Consider the following 20,393-nt stretch of genomic DNA (forward strand, 5'->3'; position numbering starts at 1 on the left):
CACTGTGGGCAGGTATCAAGTCCTGCTGGAAAAGGAAATCCGCATATCCATAAAGCTTGTCAGCAGATGGAAGCATGAAGTTCTCTAAAATCTCCTGGTAGATGCTGCATTGACTCTCCACTTGAGAAAACACAGTGGACCAACACCAGCAGATGATATGACACCTCAAATCATCACTGACTGTGGAAACTTCACACTGGACTGCAAGCAACGTGGATTCTGTTCCTTTCCACTCTGGGACCTTAATTTACAAATTAAACGCAAAATTTGCTTTCATCTGAAAAGAGGACTTTGGACCACTGAGCAATGGTCCAGTTCTTTTTAAAGGCTCAGGAAACTTTTGCAGGTGTTTTGAGTTAATTAGCTGATTAGAGCTCTTCTCAGGTCGATATATCTGTATTATAAATTCTTTATTCTAATATTTTGAGATGCTGGATTTTTGATGTCCTTGAGCTGTAAGCCGTAATCATCAAGATTAAAACAAAAAAAAAGCTTGAAATTTTTCACTTTATTTGTAGTGAATCTAGAATATATGAAAGTTCCACTTACGGAAAAAAATATTCTGTTTCCACGATGTTCAAATTTTTTGAAATGCATCTGATGAAGGATGGAGAATCTTCTAAATGGACTAGACCCTTGGAAATGTTACTGGCTTTGGGAACGTGGAATGTCACTTAAGAGGTATAGGAGAGCCAGATTAGCTGAAGTGAAAACATTTCAAGAAGCAAAAAGTCTAGCTTGGGAGGAGTTTCAATAGACAAAGACATTTGAGTGGCCCCAAAGAATATTCACCTTACCTGTGGTCACTAGCTGTGAGTATTGAACAAATGAATTAGGTCCTAAGTACAGGCAGCACAACTGACATTTTCTCTGCAGACTTAATCTTTGTGATAAGGTGAGGAGTTAAACAATCTGGGAGAGCCTCAGAATAGAGATGCTGCTCCTCTGAATCGAAAGAAGCCAGTTGAAATGGTTTAGTCTTCAAACAAGGTGACTAAATCTGCTAGAGCTGAATAAGACATGTTCCACTGGATGGAGACTCTGGAGCAGACCCATAAGTTATGTGCTTCATACATTGTGGCAACAGTTTGAGGAAAGCCAGCATATGTGGGTGATGATCATGTCTCCACATATTTATGGCCATATAGTATATTTTATTGGTTACCAGTTTTACCTGTTTAAATTTTATTTCTCATGAGTTGCATTTTAATTAATTTCCATAACTCACCATTTAAATTTTATTTCCAATATTATTTTAATATTCACATAAAAACATTATCTTATCATTTTTACATATTTGTGGAATAAATATACCTTTTTTTTTTTTTTACATTAAATAACTTTTTAAATGCATTTCTATTTTTTTATTCAATCCAATTTTAATTCGATAAAGGTTCTAACAATAGACAAGATCATAAAGCAGCTTTACAGAAATTTTAAATGTAGTCCATTAATGTATATTGTACAGAAAACATATCACTATTAATCTGAGTCAGTTTTAAAATTAAGAAGTAATGCACTGTAGTCTGGACTACATGTAATTTAAAAGTTAAATACAGATTCAAAATGGTTCTCTTTAACTTTTTGTTAATGTGGAAAACTGATGAAAAACTGTGTTACATAATTCTATTTCTGATCATCTCTCTATGAAGAAACACCCACTATTGTCAAGTTGCATAAAAATAGCTTTTGTCATGAGCATGTGAATATGATTCCTGAGTCACACCTTGTTACACCTTATAAAAGTAGCTTAACTTTTGGGTAAATCATCTTCCAGAGAGACAGAGCCTGTTGTCATTAAGGATATTGCTGAGAGAGTTACAGGGAACAGATTATTGTTTGAGATCAGATGGTTATGACTAAAATAAGGTAATATATCTCTTTATGTTTGTTTGTACTCTCAGTTTAGCTTCTAATCATCAATTTGCACCTTTCCCCCTCACATTTAGTGAAATAAAGCAACAGTTAAACTGCAAATTCATATATTCTGGTTTTGTTTGTAAAAATGCATAATTTTTATTATTATTATTATTATTATTATTATTATTATTATTATTATTATTATTATTGGGATGCTATTGTGATATTGTAGAGTTGTTGCATTATTGACATTTTCTAATTGCTATATTGAACATTTAAAATAATTAAAAATCCAATTTGATTTAATTGTTTATTGACAGGTTTGCCTTTTTAAAAAAGAATGGCACCAGTAACACTACTGCCTTCACAATATGTAAGTAAACCTAATTTTTCACTTTAAAATGAAATGTATGTTTATCCCATATCCATATCTTATTATTAGGGGCCAAGCACCAAAGGTTCCTATTATTATTATTATTATTATTATTCCTTCTTTTTCTCATGGCAGCCCATAGAACCACTTGTGGTAAAGTTATGACATTTGGCACACAGATAGAGGACAGTGTGATGTGTTACTACAACATATTTGGAGTCTCTAACTCAAACATTCTAGTGCCACTAACTGTCCAAAATTGCACTCACGTTTATACTAATACCTTTTGACCCGTAAGAGCTAGAAACAAAATTTATTTTCCCCGATTCCTTGGCTTGTGCCAATTCGAATGGACCGAAAACCTACTTTTTTGAACTCCTCCTAGACCATTCATCTGATTGTCATGAAATTCAAAAGAGATCATCAATCAATCAATCATATTTTCATAGAGCAAATTTAAAAACAACCAAGGTTGACCAAAGTGCTGTACAATATAAAAATAACCGCATAAACATACAGCAGGGTGAAGGCAAGTACTATAGTAAAAAGAAAATAAATCACAGTGATCACAGAATATTGAAAGCCAGGGAAAATAAGTATGTCTTAAGGGCAGATTTAAAAGTTGAGATAGAAGGGGCAAGTCTGATATGGTAGGGAAGACTATTCCAAAGCTTCGGACCAACAATCAGGAAGGCGCGGTCGCCTTGTTTTTTGTGTCTAGATCTGGGCACAGTGAGTAAACCAAAGTCACAAGATTGCAGATTATGTTATTGAGGGCTTTGTAAACAAACAATAAATTTTTTAAATCAATTCTGTACTTAACAGGGAGCCAGTGTATATTGATTAATATAGGTGTAATGGGCTCGTATTTGAGTCCCTGTGAGAAGTCTGGCAGCTGCATTTTGCACCAGCTGTAAACACCATAAAAAGCTGTAGACACCGTAGTAAAGCGAACCAAGGTCAAGGTCAACAACACAATTTTCCTTCAGTCCAAATAAGATTAATTAAATTTTGTTATCATTTAGGTTTAGAAAGCTGCTAGAAAGCCATAGCTTGAGTTCATTTAAACAGGCCACCAGTGGTTGTAAAGCGCATCTATCATTTTGTTTTAAAGGAAGGTAGATCTGGGTATCATCAGCATATAAATGAAAAAATACTTATCTTCAGGCTATACTGGCAAAAAAAAAAGCTTTTTGATAGACTCAACCGTTCTCGAACAATGTGCAAACGAATCCGGGGGCGAGCAAGCCAAAATGAACATGAGGCAATATCTCTGAAACGCTTTAGCGTATTCATACCAAACTTGGTGCATGTCATAGCCATCATGACTTGAGGGTACCTGTACAGTTTCCACCTAGTGGTCATGAGATATGAATAAAGTACATTTTTGTTTATAACTTCTGAATGGCTTATCCTAAAATCATGAAACTGTGGGACATAAGTCATTTGATATTACATTTTTTGAATATCAGCTATTTTGGTGGTCAGCCATTTTGAATTTAGTCTTAAATGTATTTTATGAACGACTTGGCACATTGTTAGAAAAATTGGTAAACGTCATCAGGCTTGTGCCCCAAAAGTACTCAAAAAGTTTCAGGACAGTACCACCTTGTGGTCAACAATTATAATGCAAATATAAAATGCGAATAGCTTTTGAATACTTTTGCGCATTGTCATGAGATTCATCTTGACAGATTCCCTGGGTCATGCAGAGAACAATGATCCCAATTACGCCTGCCGTTTGGACTTTGATGAAAAACCTACTTTTTCAATCTAGTCCCAGATCATTCATCCAATTTTGATGAAATTGGTAAGAGATCATCTTCAGACCATGCTGGTAAACTGTTTTCAAAGCTTTTTGATAAACCAAACCGTTCTCAAATAACATGCAGACGAATTAGATTTCGATCATGCTGAAACAGATGTGAAGCTATATCTCCATAGTGCATTAGCATATTCAGAACATAATTAATACCTGTGATATACATCATGACTTGAGGTACCTGCATTGTACCTGCAGTGCCACCTTGTGGTAAACAATTATAATGCAATTTCAAAAATTATAATAGCTTTTGATGACCTTTGCCCATTGTTATGATTTTCTCACAAATGCAGCTAAGAACCTTCCTCTTTCAAACCAACAGATGGTGCTATCGGTCAATTTGCACTAGTCACCCGAGAGAAGCATTACAACATGCATTACACTACACCACAATAAAGTGCAATAAATATATTTTTTTATTTATTTATATTTTTATTTAAATTTTTGTGCAATAAATAACAAAAGTGTGAAGATACAGCTTTCAATCATACACATACAATACATATAATCCCAAGCAATTATATATGCATAAACAGTAACTGTACTGCCAAGAACAAGAAAAAAAAAGAAAAAAAATTATATATATATATATATATATATATATATATATATATATATATATATATATATATATATATATATATATAACCAGAAAAAAAATTTAATCAATAAAAGTTAAAGACAAAACAACCACGTTACTCATGGCACATGAACGATTTCATCATAGCATAGTACAAAAAAATAGTAACTGCAATGATTTAATCAAATACTCCATTTCAGGTAAAATTGTGCCACAAGAATAAATAAATTCACCATAGCTTCTAGAAACTTGTTTTTATTTTCAAAATGACAAATAATGTCCTTTATGCTTAAATCATAACTTTAATTAACTTTATACAAGGAGTAATTACTCTATTCGCTACAAAAAAGAACAAATGTCTGAGGTTTTCATGTACTTTTTTTTTTTTTTTTTTTTTTTTTTTTTTACATTTTATGGCATTTGGCAGACACCCTTATCCAGAGCAACTTACATTTATCTAATTTATACAACTGAGCAATTGAGGGTTAAGGGTCTTGCCCAAGGGCCTAACAGTGGTAGCTTGGCAGTGCTGGGGCTCCTGACCTTCTCATCAGTAACCCAGAGCCTTTAACCACTGAGCCACCACTTTTCACTCTCACCATTACAAGAGGTACATGTATCAGTTACATCACAATATCTAGATAGTGCGTTGCATAGATAGATTTTGTGCAGGATTCGGAAATGAACTTCTTTGTGTGCAATACTTATATATACCAAGTTCCTCCACTGAAGGTTATCAATAAGAGACATCCAATATAATATTCCTCTTGGGGCAATTGAGGATTGAGATTGGTATAATTGGCACATACACTTATTATTGTCATAGAATAAAATGTGTAAATATATTGAGCTTGTGTTAATCACAGACCTTATTTCAGAATTTAATTGTAAAAAAACAAACAAACTATTTACTGCACTCTATAGTGGTGTAATGTGTGTTGTAATGCTTCTCCTGGGAGACTAGTGTAAATTGACCAATAGTGCCATCACATTTTTCTCTAAAAAACAAACTTTTCTTAACTCCTCCCAGATTTTCACAAAAATCTAATCAGATCATCTTCAGACCATGCCGAGAAATAGTTATGGAATTCAAGTTGATTAGTCAACCCGTTCTCGAATAATACGTGAATGAATTTGACGAAGAGCACGCTGAACTGGACATGACGCTATATCTCCACAATGCTTTTGCCTATTGAGGCAAAACTTGGTACCTCTTATCACAAGCATGACCTGGTCAGGAAATATGAAAAAAGTTTGACTCCGTATGACATTCTGAGACGAAAGATTCCATGATCCAATGTCAGCCATTTTGAATTTTGTCACAAAATGCTATATTTTTCGAAGGCATTGGCTTATCATTTCGAAACTCTATATGTGTCTTTGTCACAATGCCCTGAAGGTACAATTTTTTTTTTTTTTGGACAGTGGCACCTTGTGGTCAAAAATTATAATGACATTTTAAAAAATGCCAATATCATTTGAATAATTTTGCCTATTGTAATGAAACTGGTCTTGTTAGATTCCACGTGTCATGTTGAGAACAGTGATATCAATTATGCCATAGTCGATTGAACTTCCTGTCCACCATTTTGAATTTTAAAACTAATTTTGAGACCATTGGGCGATTTTCAATAAATTTGATTAGATATTCGGCAAACCATGCTGGCAAAAAATTATGGATTTTATGTTGATAAACCAAACTGTTATCATTTAACACATCAAGAAATTTGATGGCATGATGCCAAAATGATTCTGAGGCTGTATCTCTGCAAGGCTTTGGCATTTCATTGTGACCCCAGCCTGACCACACCACATGAATGTGGTCACAGTGCCAGTTATTGGTCAAACATGATAAGCAATTAAATAGTATAACAATTAATTGGATTCATGAATGTTCAACCATTTTGCCTAAAATCATATACAAATATCTAAAATTGCTTTTTTTTTTTTTACAGTTGGTCTTGATGCTCACTTCCATGCTTGTTTAGTTCCTTGTTTAGCTTCTTTTGTGCTTGGCCCCTTAATTGCTGATTGCAGCTGCTATAATAATAATAATAATAATAATAATAATAATAATAATAATAATAATAATAATAATAATAATAATAATAATAATAATAATAATAATAAGTCCCTTTGCCAAATTTAGTCTCTTTTGCTTTTATGTGAGATAAATGTATGCTTATATGTATACATTTATTTTGTGAGATAGTTAAATGGCTAAAATGTATGATTGTTAAATTGTTAGATGTTAGATTATAAATTATGTCTAATATAAGAGAATCATTTGATTTGGGGGTAGGCGACAGCAGTGGATTAGTGGCTAAGGCTCTGGGTTACTGATCGGAAGGTCGGTGGTTCAAGCCACAGCACTGCCAAGCTGGGCCCTTCAGCAAGGCCCGTAACCCTCTCTGCACCATGGGTGCTGTATCATGGCTGACCCTGCGCTCTGACCCCAGCTTCCTAACATGCTGGGCTATGCATAGAAAAGAATTTCACTGTGTTGTACTGTATATGTGACCAATAAAGAAACATTATCAATACCATAAACATATATTGCATCATGTAATGACTGTAATAGTGAGCTAAGAAAATAAATGGTTTTTAAATAAATGAAGAAAAAATTAAGTGAAATTACCTATACTTGTGACAGTATGTCTATGGATGCTGCTTAGTGGGATTGCAGCCCAAAGTACAATACCATTTACAACAGAAACCGCAGAAGGGACAAACACAACTGAGAAAACTACGACAGCTACAACTGTACCAACAACAATAAAAGTAACAGAACTGACCAGTACTACTGAGTACACAACACAGGCTACAAAAAACAAACAGCTCACAACAATAGAATCAACTGCATCTACAACAACTGTAGCCACAACCACTTCAAACCAGGAACCAAGTGCTACTGATGAAACAACCACAGCTACAACTGTACGGACAACAGCGCAAACAACAGAACTATCAACTACACAGGCTACAACGAGCACAGGACCAACAACAGTAGAAACAACTGCATTTACATCTACACCAGCTCCAACCACAACAATTGAGGAAGCAACAACTATAGAGGAAACAACCACAGCTACAACTAGAACTTTAACTACAGCAGTAACAACAGAATTTACCAGTTTCACACAGGCTGCAACAAGCACAGGACCAACAACAGTAGAAACAACTGCATCCACAGCTACTTTACCTCCTCCATCCACTACAACTGAGGAAGCAACAACAACAGAGGAAACATCTACAACTTTAACTACAGCAGCAACAAGAGAATTTACCACTTCCACAGTATCAGCTACACAGGTAACAACAAGCACAGGACCAACAACAGTAGAAACAACTGCATCCACAGCTACTTCAGCTCCATCCACTACAACTGAGGAAGCAACAACTACAGAGGAAACAACTACAACTTTAACGCCTGCAGCAACAACAGAATTAACCACTTCCACAGTACCAACTACACAGACTACAACAAGCACAGGAGCAATGACAGTAGAAACAACTGCATCTACAGTTACTTCAGCTACAACCAGTACAATTCAGGAACCTACAACTACAACAGTACCGACAGCAACAACAGAACTGACCACTAGCACTCTATCCACAACAGAAGCGATAACAAGCACACAGCCAACATCTGAACAAACAACTGCATCTACAACAACTGTAGCCTCAACCACTACAACTCAGGAACAAACAACAACAGTGGAAACAACCACAGCTACAAGTATACCATTAACTACAACACCAACAGAACTATCAACTACACAGGCTACAACAAGCACAGGACCAACAACAGTAGAAACAACTCCATCTACAACTACTCCAGCTCCAACCACTACAATTGAGGAAGCAACAACTACAGAGGAAACAACTACAAGTTTAACTACTGCAGCAAAAACAGAATTTACCACTTCCACAGTATCAACTACACAGGCTACAACAAGCACGGGACCCTCGACAGTAGAAACAATTGCATCTACAGCTACTTCAGCTCCAACCACAACAAGTGAGATAGCAACAACTACAGAGGAAACAACCACAGCTACAACTACAACTTTAAATACAGCAGCAACAACAGAATTACCCACTTCCACAGTACCAACTACACAGACTACAACAAGCACAGGACCAACGACAGTAGAAACAACTGCATCTACAGCTACTTCAGCTCCAACCAGTACAATTCAGGAAGCTACAACTACAACAGCACCTACAGCAACAACAGAACTGACCACTAGCACTATATCCACAACAGAAGCTACAACAAGCACAACCCCAACAATAGAAGAAACAACTGCATCTACAACAACTGTAGCCCCAACCACTACAACTCAGGAACAAACAACAACAGTGCAAACAACCACAGCTACAAGTATACCATCACAAACAACAGAACTCACCAGTACAATAGTGTCCACAACACAGGCTGCAACCACTTATGAAACAACTGCATCAACAACAACTGTAGCCCCAAGCACTAAACCCCAGGAACCTAGTACTACCGAGGAAACAACTACAGCTACAACTGTACTGACAACAGCACAAACAGAACTATCAACTACACAGGCTACAACAAGCACAGGACCAACAACAGTAGAAACAACTCCATCTACAACTACTCCAGCTCCAACCACTACAATTGAGAAAGCAACAACTACAGCGGAAACAACTACAAGTTTAACTACTGCAGCAAAAACAGAATTTACCACTTCCACAGTATCAACTACACAGGCTACAACAAGCACGGGACCCTCGACAGTAGAAACAAGTGCATCTACAGCTACTTCAGCTCCAACCAGTACAATTCAGGAACAAACAACAACAGTGCAAACAACCACAGCTACAAGTATACCATCACATACAACAGAACTCACCAGTACTATAGTGTCCACAACACAGGCTGCAACCACATATGAAACAACTGCATCAACAGCAACTGTAGCCCCAAGCACTACAACCCAGGAACCTAGTACTACCGAGGAAACAACTACAGCTACAACTGTACTGACAACAGCACAAACAGAACTATCAACTACACAGGCTACAACAAGCACAGGACCAACAACAGTACAAACAAATGCATCCACAGCTACTTCAGCTCCATCCACTACAACTGAGGAAGCAACAACTACAGAGGAAACAACTACAACTTTAACGCCTGCAGCAACAACAGAATTTACCACTTCCACAGTATCAACTACACAGGCTACAACAAGCACGGGACCCTCGACAGTAGAAACAACTCCATCTACAACTACTCCAGCTCCAACCACAACAAGTGAGACAGCAACAACTACAGAGGAAACAACCACAGCTACAACTACAACTTTAAATACAGCAGCAACAACAGAATTACCCACTTCCACAGTACCAACTACACAGACTACAACAAGCACAGGACCAACGACAGTAGAAACAACTGCATCTACAGCTACTTCAGCTCCAACCAGTACAATTCAGGAAGCTACAACTACAACAGTACCTACAGCAACAATAGAACTGATCACTAGCACTATATCCACAACAGAAGCTACAACAAGCACAACCCCAACAATAGAAGAAACAAGTGCATCTACAACAACTGTAGCCCCAACCACTACAACTCAGGAACAAACAACAACAGTGCAAACAACCACAGCTACAAGTATACCATCACAAACAACAGAACTCACCAGTACTATAGTGTCCACAACACAGGCTGCAACCACATATGAAACAACTGCATCAACAGCAACTGTAGCCCCAAGCACTACAACCCAGGAACCAAGTACTACCGAGGAAACAACTACAGCTACAACTGTACTGACAACAGCACAGACAGAACTATCAACTACACAGGCTACAACAAGCACAGGACCAACAACAGTAGAAACAACTGCATCCACAGCTACTTCAGCTCCATCCACTACAACTGAGGAAGCAACAACTACAGAGGAAACAACTACAACTTTAACGCCTGCAGCAACAACAGAATTTACCACTTCCACAGTATCAACTACACAGGCTACAACAAGCACGGGACCCTCGACAGTAGAAACAACTCCATCTACAACTACTCCAGCTCCAACCACAACAAGTGAGACAGCAACAACTACAGAGGAAACAACCACAGCTACAACTACAACTTTAAATACAGCAGCAACAACAGAATTAACCACTTCCACAGTACCAACTACACAGACTACAACAAGCACAGGACCAACGACAGTAGAAACAACTGCATCTACAGCTACTTCAGCTCCAACCAGTACAATTCAGGAACCTACAACTACAACAGTACCGACAGCAACAACAGAACTGACCACTAGCACTCTATCCACAACAGAAGCTACAACAAGCACACAGCCAACAACTGAACAAACAACTGCATCTACAACAACTGTAGCCTCAACCACTACAACTCAGGAACAAACAACAACAGTGGAAACAACCACAGCTACAAGTATACCATCAACTACAACACCAACAACAGAACAATCAACTACACAGGCTGCAACCACATATGAAACAACTACATCAACAACAACTGTAGCCCCAAGCACTACAACCCAGGAACCTAGTACTACCGAGGAAACAACTACAGCTACAACTGTACTGACAACAGCACAAACAGAACTATCAACTACACAGGCTACAACAAGCACAGGACAAACAACAGTAGAAACAACTCCATCTACAACTACTCCAGCTCCAACCACTACAATTGAGGAAGCAACAACTACAGCGGAAACAACTACAAGATTAACTACTGCAGCAAAAACAGAATTTACCACTTCCACAGTATCAACTACACAGGCTACAACAAGCACGGGACCCTCGACAGTAGAAACAAGTGCATCTACAGCTACTTCAGCTCCAACCACAACAAGTGAGACAGCAACAACTACAGAGGAAACAACCACAGCTACAACTACAACTTTAAATACAGCAGCAACAACAGAATTACCCACTTCCACAGTACCAACTACACAGACTACAACAAGCACAGGACCAACGACAGTAGAAACAACTGCATCTACAGCTACTTCAGCTCCAACCAGTACAATTCAGGAAGCTACAACTACAACAGTACCTACAGCAACAACAGAACTGATCACTAGCACTATATCCACAACAGAAGCTACAACAAGCACAACCCCAACAATAGAAGAAACAACTGCATCTACAACAACTGTAGCCCCAACCACTACAACTCAGGAACAAACAACAACAGTGGAAACAACCACAGCTACAAGTATACCATCAACTACAATACCAACAACAGAACAATCAACTACACAGGCTGCAACCACATATGAAAAAACTGCATCAACAACAACTGTAGCCCCAAGCACTACAACCCAGGAACCTAGTACTACCGAGGAAACAACTACAGCTACAACTGTACTGACAACAGCACAAACAGAACTATCAACTACACAGGCTACAACAAGCACAGGACCAACAACAGTAGAAACAACTCCATCTACAACTACTCCAGTTCCAACCACTGCAATTGAGGAAGCAACAACTACAGCGGAAACAACTGCAAGTTTAACTACTGCAGCAAAAACAGAATTTACCACTTCCACAGTATCAACTACACAGGCTACAACAAGCACAGGACCAACAACAGTAGAAACAACTGCATCCACAGCTACTTCAGCTCCAACCAGTACAATTCAGGAACCTACAACTACAACAGTACCTACAGCAACAACAAAACTGACCACTAGCACTATATCCACAACAGAAGCTTCAACAAGCACAACCCCAACAATAGAAGAAACAACTGCATCTACAACAACTGTAGCCCCAAGCACTACAACCCAGGAACCTAGTACTACCGAGGAAACAACTACAGCTACAATTGTACTGACAACAGAACAAACAGAACTATCAACAACACAGGCTACAACAAGCACAGGACCAACGACAGTAGAAACAACTCGATCTACAACTACTGCAGCTCCAACCACTACAACTGAGGAAGGAACAACTACAGAGGAAACAACCACAGATACTACTACAACTTTAACTACAGCAGCAACAACAGAATTTACCACTTCCACAGTATCAACTACACAGGCTACAACAAGCACAGGACCAACAACAGTAGAAACAACTGCATCTACAACTACTCCAGCTCCAACCACTACAATTGAGGAAGCAACAACTACAGCGGAAACAACTACAACTTTAACGCCTGCAGCAACAACAGAATTTATCACTTCCACAGTATCAACTACACAGGCTACAACAAGCACAGGATCAACAACAGTAGAAACAACTCCATCTACAACAACTGTAGCCCCAACCACTACAACTCAGGAAGAAACAACAACAGTGCAAACAACCACAGCTACAAGTATACCATCACAAACAACAGAACTCACCAGTACTATAGTGTCCACAACACAGGCTGCAACCACATATGAAACAACTGCATCAACAGCAACTGTAGCCCCAAGCACTACAACCCAGGAACCAAGTACTACCGAGGAAACAACTACAGCTACAACTGTACTGACAACAGCACAGACAGAACTATCAACTACACAGGCTACAACAAGCACAGGACCAACAACAGTAGAAACAACTGCATCCACAGCTACTTCAGCTCCATCCACTACAACTGAGGAAGCAACAACTACAGAGGAAACAACTACAACTTTAACGCCTGCAGCAACAACAGAATTTACCACTTCCACAGTATCAACTACACAGGCTACAACAAGCACGGGACCCTCGACAGTAGAAACAACTCCATCTACAACTACTCCAGCTCCAACCACAACAAGTGAGACAGCAACAACTACAGAGGAAACAACCACAGCTACAACTACAACTTTAAATACAGCAGCAACAACAGAATTAACCACTTCCACAGTACCAACTACACAGACTACAACAAGCACAGGACCAACGACAGTAGAAACAACTGCATCTACAGCTACTTCAGCTCCAACCAGTACAATTCAGGAACCTACAACTACAACAGTATCGACAGCAACAACAGAACTGACCACTAGCACTCTATCCACAACAGAAGCTACAACAAGCACACAGCCAACAACTGAACAAACAACTGCATCTACAACAACTGTAGCCTCAACCACTACAACTCAGGAACAAACAACAACAGTGGAAACAACCACAGCTACAAGTATACCATCAACTACAACACCAACAACAGAACAATCAACTACACAGGCTGCAACCACATATGAAACAACTACATCAACAACAACTGTAGCCCCAAGCACTACAACCCAGGAACCTAGTACTACCGAGGAAACAACTACAGCTACAACTGTACTGACAACAGCACAAACAGAACTATCAACTACACAGGCTACAACAAGCACAGGACAAACAACAGTAGAAACAACTCCATCTACAACTACTCCAGCTCCAACCACTACAATTGAGGAAGCAACAACTACAGCGGAAACAACTACAAGATTAACTACTGCAGCAAAAACAGAATTTACCACTTCCACAGTATCAACTACACAGGCTACAACAAGCACGGGACCCTCGACAGTAGAAACAAGTGCATCTACAGCTACTTCAGCTCCAACCACAACAAGTGAGACAGCAACAACTACAGAGGAAACAACCACAGCTACAACTACAACTTTAAATACAGCAGCAACAACAGAATTACCCACTTCCACAGTACCAACTACACAGACTACAACAAGCACAGGACGAACGACAGTAGAAACAACTGCATCTACAGCTACTTCAGCTCCAACCAGTACAATTCAGGAAGCTACAACTACAACAGTACCTACAGCAACAACAGAACTGATCACTAGCACTCTATCCACAACAGAAGCTACAACAAGCACACAGCCAACAACTGAACAAACAACTGCATCTACAACAACTGTAGCCTCAACCACTACAACTCAGGAACAAACAACAACAGTGGAAACAACCACAGCTACAAGTATACCATCAACTACAATACCAACAACAGAACAATCAACTACACAGGCTGCAACCACATATGAAAAAACTGCATCAACAACAACTGTAGCCCCAAGCACTACAACCCAGGAACCTAGTACTACCGAGGAAACAACTACAGCTACAACTGTACTGACAACAGCACAAACAGAACTATCAACTACACAGGCTACAACAAGCACAGGACCAACAACAGTAGAAACAACTCCATCTACAACTACTCCAGTTCCAACCACTGCAATTGAGGAAGCAACAACTACAGCGGAAACAACTGCAAGTTTAACTACTGCAGCAAAAACAGAATTTACCACTTCCACAGTATCAACTACACAGGCTACAACAAGCACAGGACCAACAACAGTAGAAACAACTGCATCCACAGCTACTTCAGCTCCAACCAGTACAATTCAGGAACCTACAACTACAACAGTACCTACAGCAACAACAAAACTGACCACTAGCACTATATCCACAACAGAAGCTTCAACAAGCACAACCCCAACAATAGAAGAAACAACTGCATCTACAACAACTGTAGCCCCAAGCACTACAACCCAGGAACCTAGTACTACCGAGGAAACAACTACAGCTACAATTGTACTGACAACAGAACAAACAGAACTATCAACAACACAGGCTACAACAAGCACAGGACCAACGACAGTAGAAACAACTCGATCTACAACTACTGCAGCTCCAACCACTACAACTGAGGAAGGAACAACTACAGAGGAAACAACCACAGATACTACTACAACTTTAACTACAGCAGCAACAACAGAATTTACCACTTCCACAGTATCAACTACACAGGCTACAACAAGCACAGGACCAACAACAGTAGAAACAACTGCATCTACAACTACTCCAGCTCCAACCACTACAATTGAGGAAGCAACAACTACAGCGGAAACAACTACAACTTTAACGCCTGCAGCAACAACAGAATTTATCACTTCCACAGTATCAACTACACAGGCTACAACAAGCACAGGATCAACAACAGTAGAAACAACTCCATCTACAACTACTCCAGCTCCAACCACTACAATTGAGGAAGGAACAACTACAGTGGAAACAACTACAATTTTAACTACTGCAGCAAAAACAGAATTTACCACTTCCACAGTATCAACTACACAGGCTACAACAAGCACGGGACCCTCGACAGTAGAAACAACTCCATCTACAACTACTCCAGCTCCAACCACAACAAGTGAGACAGCAACAACTACAGAGGAAACAACCACAGCTACAACTACAACTTTAAATACAGCAGCAACAACAGAATTAACCACTTCCACAGTACCAACTACACAGACTACAACAAGCACAGGACCAACGACAGTAGAAACAACTGCATCTACAGCTACTTCAGCTCCAACCAGTACAATTCAGGAACCTACAACTACAACAGTACCGACAGCAACAACAGAAGTGACCACTAGCACTCTATCCACAACGGAAGCTACAACAAGCACACAGCCAACAACTGAACAAACAACTGCATCTACAACAACTGTAGCCTCAACCACTACAACTCAGGAACAAACAACAACAGTGGAAACAACCGAAGCTACAAGTATACCATCAACTACAATACCAACAACAGAACAATCAACTACACAGGCTGCAACCACATATGAAAAAACTGCATCAACAACAACTGTAGCCCCAAGCACTACAACCCAGGAACCTAGTACTACCGAGGAAACAACTACAGCTACAATTGTACTGACAACAGAACAAACAGAACTATCAACAACACAGGCTACAACAAGCACAGGACCAACGACAGTAGAAACAACTCGATCTACAACTACTGCAGCTCCAACCACTACAACTGAAGAAGGAACAACTACAGAGGAAACAACCACAGATACTACTATAACTTTAACTACAGCAGCAACAACAGAATTTACCACTTCCACAGTATCAACTACACAGGCTACAACAAGCACAGGACCAACAACAGTAGAAACAACTGCATCTACAACTACTCCAGCTCCAACCACTACAATTGAGGAAGCAACAACTACAGAGGAAACAACTACAACTTTAACTCCTGAAGCAACAACAAAATTTACCACTTCCACAGTATCAACTACACAGGCTACAACAAGCACGGGACCCTCGACAGTAGAAACAAGTGCATCTACAGCTGCTTCAGCTCCAACCAGTACAATTCAGGAGGAAACAACAACAGTGCAAACAACCACAGCTACAAGTATACCATCACCCACAACAAAACTCACCAGTACTATAGTATCCACAACACAGGTTGCAAACACAGATGAAACAACTGCATCAACAACAACTGTAGCCCCAAGCACTACAACTCAGGAACAAACAACAACTGTGGAAACAACCACAGCTACAAGTATACCATCACCCACAACAGAACTGACCAGTACTATAGTGTCCACAGCACAGGCTGCAACCACATATGAAACAACTGCATCAACAACAACTGTAGCCCCAAGCACTACAACCCAGGAACCAAGTACTACAGAGGAAACTATTACAGCTACAACTGTACTGACAACAGCACAAACAGAACTATCAACTACACAGGCTACAACCAGCACAGGACCAACAACCGTAGAAACAACTCCATCTACAACTACTCCAGCTCCAACCACTACAATTGAGGAAGCAACAACTACAGTGGAAACCACTACAACTTTAACTACAGTAGCAACACCAGAATTTACCACTTCCACAGTATCAACTACACATGCTTCAACAAGCACAGGACCAACAACAGTAGAAACAACTGCATCCACAGCTATTTCAGCTCCATCCACTACAACTGAGGAAGCAACAAGTAAAGAGGAAACAATCACAGATACTACTACAACTTTAACTACAGCAGCAACAACAGAATTTATGGTTTCGACAGTATCAACTACAGAGGCTTCAACAAGAACAGGACCAATGACAGAAACAACTGCATCTACAACTACTCCAGCTCCAACCTCTACAATTGAGGAAGCAACAACTACAGATGAAACAACTACAACTTTAACTCCTGAAGCAACAACAGAATTTACCACTTCCACAGTATCAACTACACAGGCTACAACAAGCATTGGACCCTCGACAATAGAAACAAGTGCATCTACAACAACTGTAGCCCCAACCATTACAACCCAGGAACAAACAACAACAGTGAAAACAACCACAGCTACAAGTATACCATCAGCTACAACAGAACTCACCAGTACTATAGTGTCCACAACACAGGCTACAACCGCAGATGAAACAACTGCATCAGCAACAACTGTAGACCCAAGCACTACAACCCAGAAACCAAGTACTACCAAGGAGACAACTACAGCTACAACTGTACTGACAACAGCCCAAACAGAACTATCAACTACACAGGCTACAACAAGCACAGGACCAACAACAGTGGAAACAACTCCATCTACAACTACTCCAGCTCCAACCACTACAACTGAGGAAAGAACAACTACAGAGGAAACAACCACAGATACTATTACAACTTTAACTCCTGAAGCAACAACAGAATTTACCACTTCCACAGTATCAACTACACAGGCTACAACAAGCACGGGACCCTCAATAGTAGAAACAAGTGCATCTACAGCTACTTCAGCTCCAACCAGTACAATTCAAGAGGAAAAAACAACAGTGCAAACAACCACAGCTACAAGTATACCATCACATACAACAGAACTCACCAGTACTATAGTGCCTACAACACAGGCTGCAACCACAGATGAAACAACTGCATCAACTACAACTGTAGCCCAAAGTACTACAACCCAGGAACCAAGTACTACCGAGGAAACAACTACAGCTACAACTGTACTGACAACAGCACAAACAGAACTATCAACTACACAGGCTACAACAAGCACAGGACCAATGACAGTAGAAAGAACTGCATCTACAGCGACTTCTGCTCCAACCAATACATTTCAGGAACCTACAACTACAACAGTACCTACAACAACAACAGCACTGACCACTAGCACTATATCCACAACAGAAGCTACAACAAGCACAACCCCAACAACAGTAGAAACAACTCCATCTACAACTACTCCAGCTCCAACCACTACAATTGAGGAAGCAACAACTACAGAGGAAACAACTACAACTTTAACTACAGCAGCAACAACAGAATATACCACTTCCACAGTATCAACTACACAGGCTACAACAAGCACAGGACCAACAACAGTAGAAACAACTCCATCTACAACTACTCCAGTTCCAACCACTGCAATTGAGAAAGCAACAATTACAGGGGAAACATCTACAACTTTAACTACAGCAGCAACAACAGAATTTACCACTTCCACACTATCAAGTACACAGGCTAGAAGAAGCACGGAACCCTCGACAGTAGAACCAAGTGCATCTACAACAACTGTAGCCCCAACCACTACAACTCAGGAACAAACAACAACAGTGAAAACAACCACAGCTACAAGTATACCATCACCTACAACAGAACTGACCAGTACTATAGTGTCCACAACAAGTGCATCTACAGCTACTTCAGCTGCAACCACTACACCTGAGGAAGCAACAACTACAGAGGAAACAACCTCAGATACTGCTACAACTTTAACTACAGCAGCAACAACAGAATTTATGATTTCCACAGTATCAACTACAAAGGCTTCAACAAGCACAGGACCAACAACACTAGAAACATTTGCATCTACTACTGCTCCAGCTCCAACCACAACAACTGAGGATGCAACAAATACAGAGGAAATAACCACAGCTGCAACTACAACTTTAACTACAGCAGCAACATCAGAATTTACCACTTTTACAGTATCAACTACACAGGCTACAACAAGCACAGGACCAAGGACAGTAGAACCAACTGCATTTACAATTGTTACAGCTCCACCCACTACAATTGAGGAAGCAACAACTAGGGAGGAAACAACCACAGCTACAAGTATAACATTAAATACATCACCTACAACAGAACTGACCAATACTATAGTCTCCACAATACAGGCTGCAACAACAGATGAAACAACTGCATCAACAACAATGGCAGCCCCATCCACTACAACTGAGGAACCAACAACTACAGAGGAAATTTACACAGCTAAAACTGTTCTGTCTCCAGCACCAACAACAGAACTAACCACTACCACAGTATCAACTACACAGTCTGCAACAAACACTGATACAACTGCATCTACTCCAACTCCAATCTGTACACCTGAAGAACAAACAACTACTAAGCAAGCAACCACAGCTACAACTGTACCTTTAACTACAATACAAGCAATAGAACTGACCACTCCCACTATGTCCACAACACACGCAATAATCACAACTACACAGACTACAAAAAAAACCCAAATAACAGCAGAATTAACTACGTCTTTGACTAGCCCAGCACTAAGTAGTTCAGTTGATGTGTCAACCATTACAGAGCAAACATCAACCACATATTCAACTATACCATCAACTGCAACAGAAGTGACAAATAGCACTGTAATATTACCACAGGCATCAACATTGGTCACAAAACCAACAAGTGAAGCAACAACTACTCCAACAAAAAGTACAGTGTATTTTACTAAAGCTGAAGAATCAAGATCTACAGAGCAAAGTCCACCTACATCACCCAGAATGTCACAACCAATAATGACAACTGTTACTGAGTTCACAACACTCTCTCCAAGTTCAACAGCAACAACTTCAGTAATGTATGTTACTTTCTCACACATAAATGAATAAAGAATTATATATTCATACTGAATTATGATTAAAAAAAAAAT

The 20,393-nt window shown here is 39.5% G+C and overlaps 1 protein-coding gene and 1 long non-coding RNA gene across 2 annotated transcripts; both read left to right on the top strand.

Annotated features, from left to right (window-relative positions):
* Positions 1–1,788: 1,788 nt before the first annotated feature.
* LOC128606187 (uncharacterized) lies at positions 1,789–7,823 on the top strand. The gene is made up of 3 exons (XR_008385645.1): positions 1,789–1,869; positions 2,181–2,233; positions 7,289–7,823. It is a non-coding gene; the product is annotated as an uncharacterized LOC128606187 (long non-coding RNA).
* A 1,739-nt stretch (positions 7,824–9,562) lies between these two features.
* Positions 9,563–14,453, top strand: LOC128605760 (mucin-5AC-like). Its single transcript, XM_053621474.1, has 6 exons — positions 9,563–9,588; positions 9,842–9,928; positions 10,382–10,449; positions 10,538–11,884; positions 14,062–14,221; positions 14,312–14,453. The coding sequence occupies exons 1-6, from the start codon at positions 9,563–9,565 to the stop codon at positions 14,451–14,453; spliced, it is 1,830 nt and encodes a 609-aa protein (XP_053477449.1).
* The last annotated feature ends 5,940 nt before the right edge of the window (positions 14,454–20,393 follow it).

The sequence above is a fragment of the Ictalurus furcatus genome, chromosome 3 (genome assembly GCF_023375685.1).
Source record: "Ictalurus furcatus strain D&B chromosome 3, Billie_1.0, whole genome shotgun sequence".
NCBI lineage: Eukaryota > Metazoa > Chordata > Actinopteri > Siluriformes > Ictaluridae > Ictalurus > Ictalurus furcatus.

Excerpts from the sequence above, each read along its gene's own strand:
- LOC128605760 (XM_053621474.1), top strand. The coding sequence starts at position 9,563 with ATGAAACAACTGCATCAACAGCAACT. Across the intron at positions 9,589-9,841 it reads CAACTGCATCAACAGCAACT|TATCAACTACACAGGCTACA; the intron begins GTAGCCCCAAGC and ends CCACTTCCACAG. Across the intron at positions 14,222-14,311 it reads TTCAGCTCCAACCACAACAA|TACCAACTACACAGACTACA; the intron begins GTGAGACAGCAA and ends CCACTTCCACAG.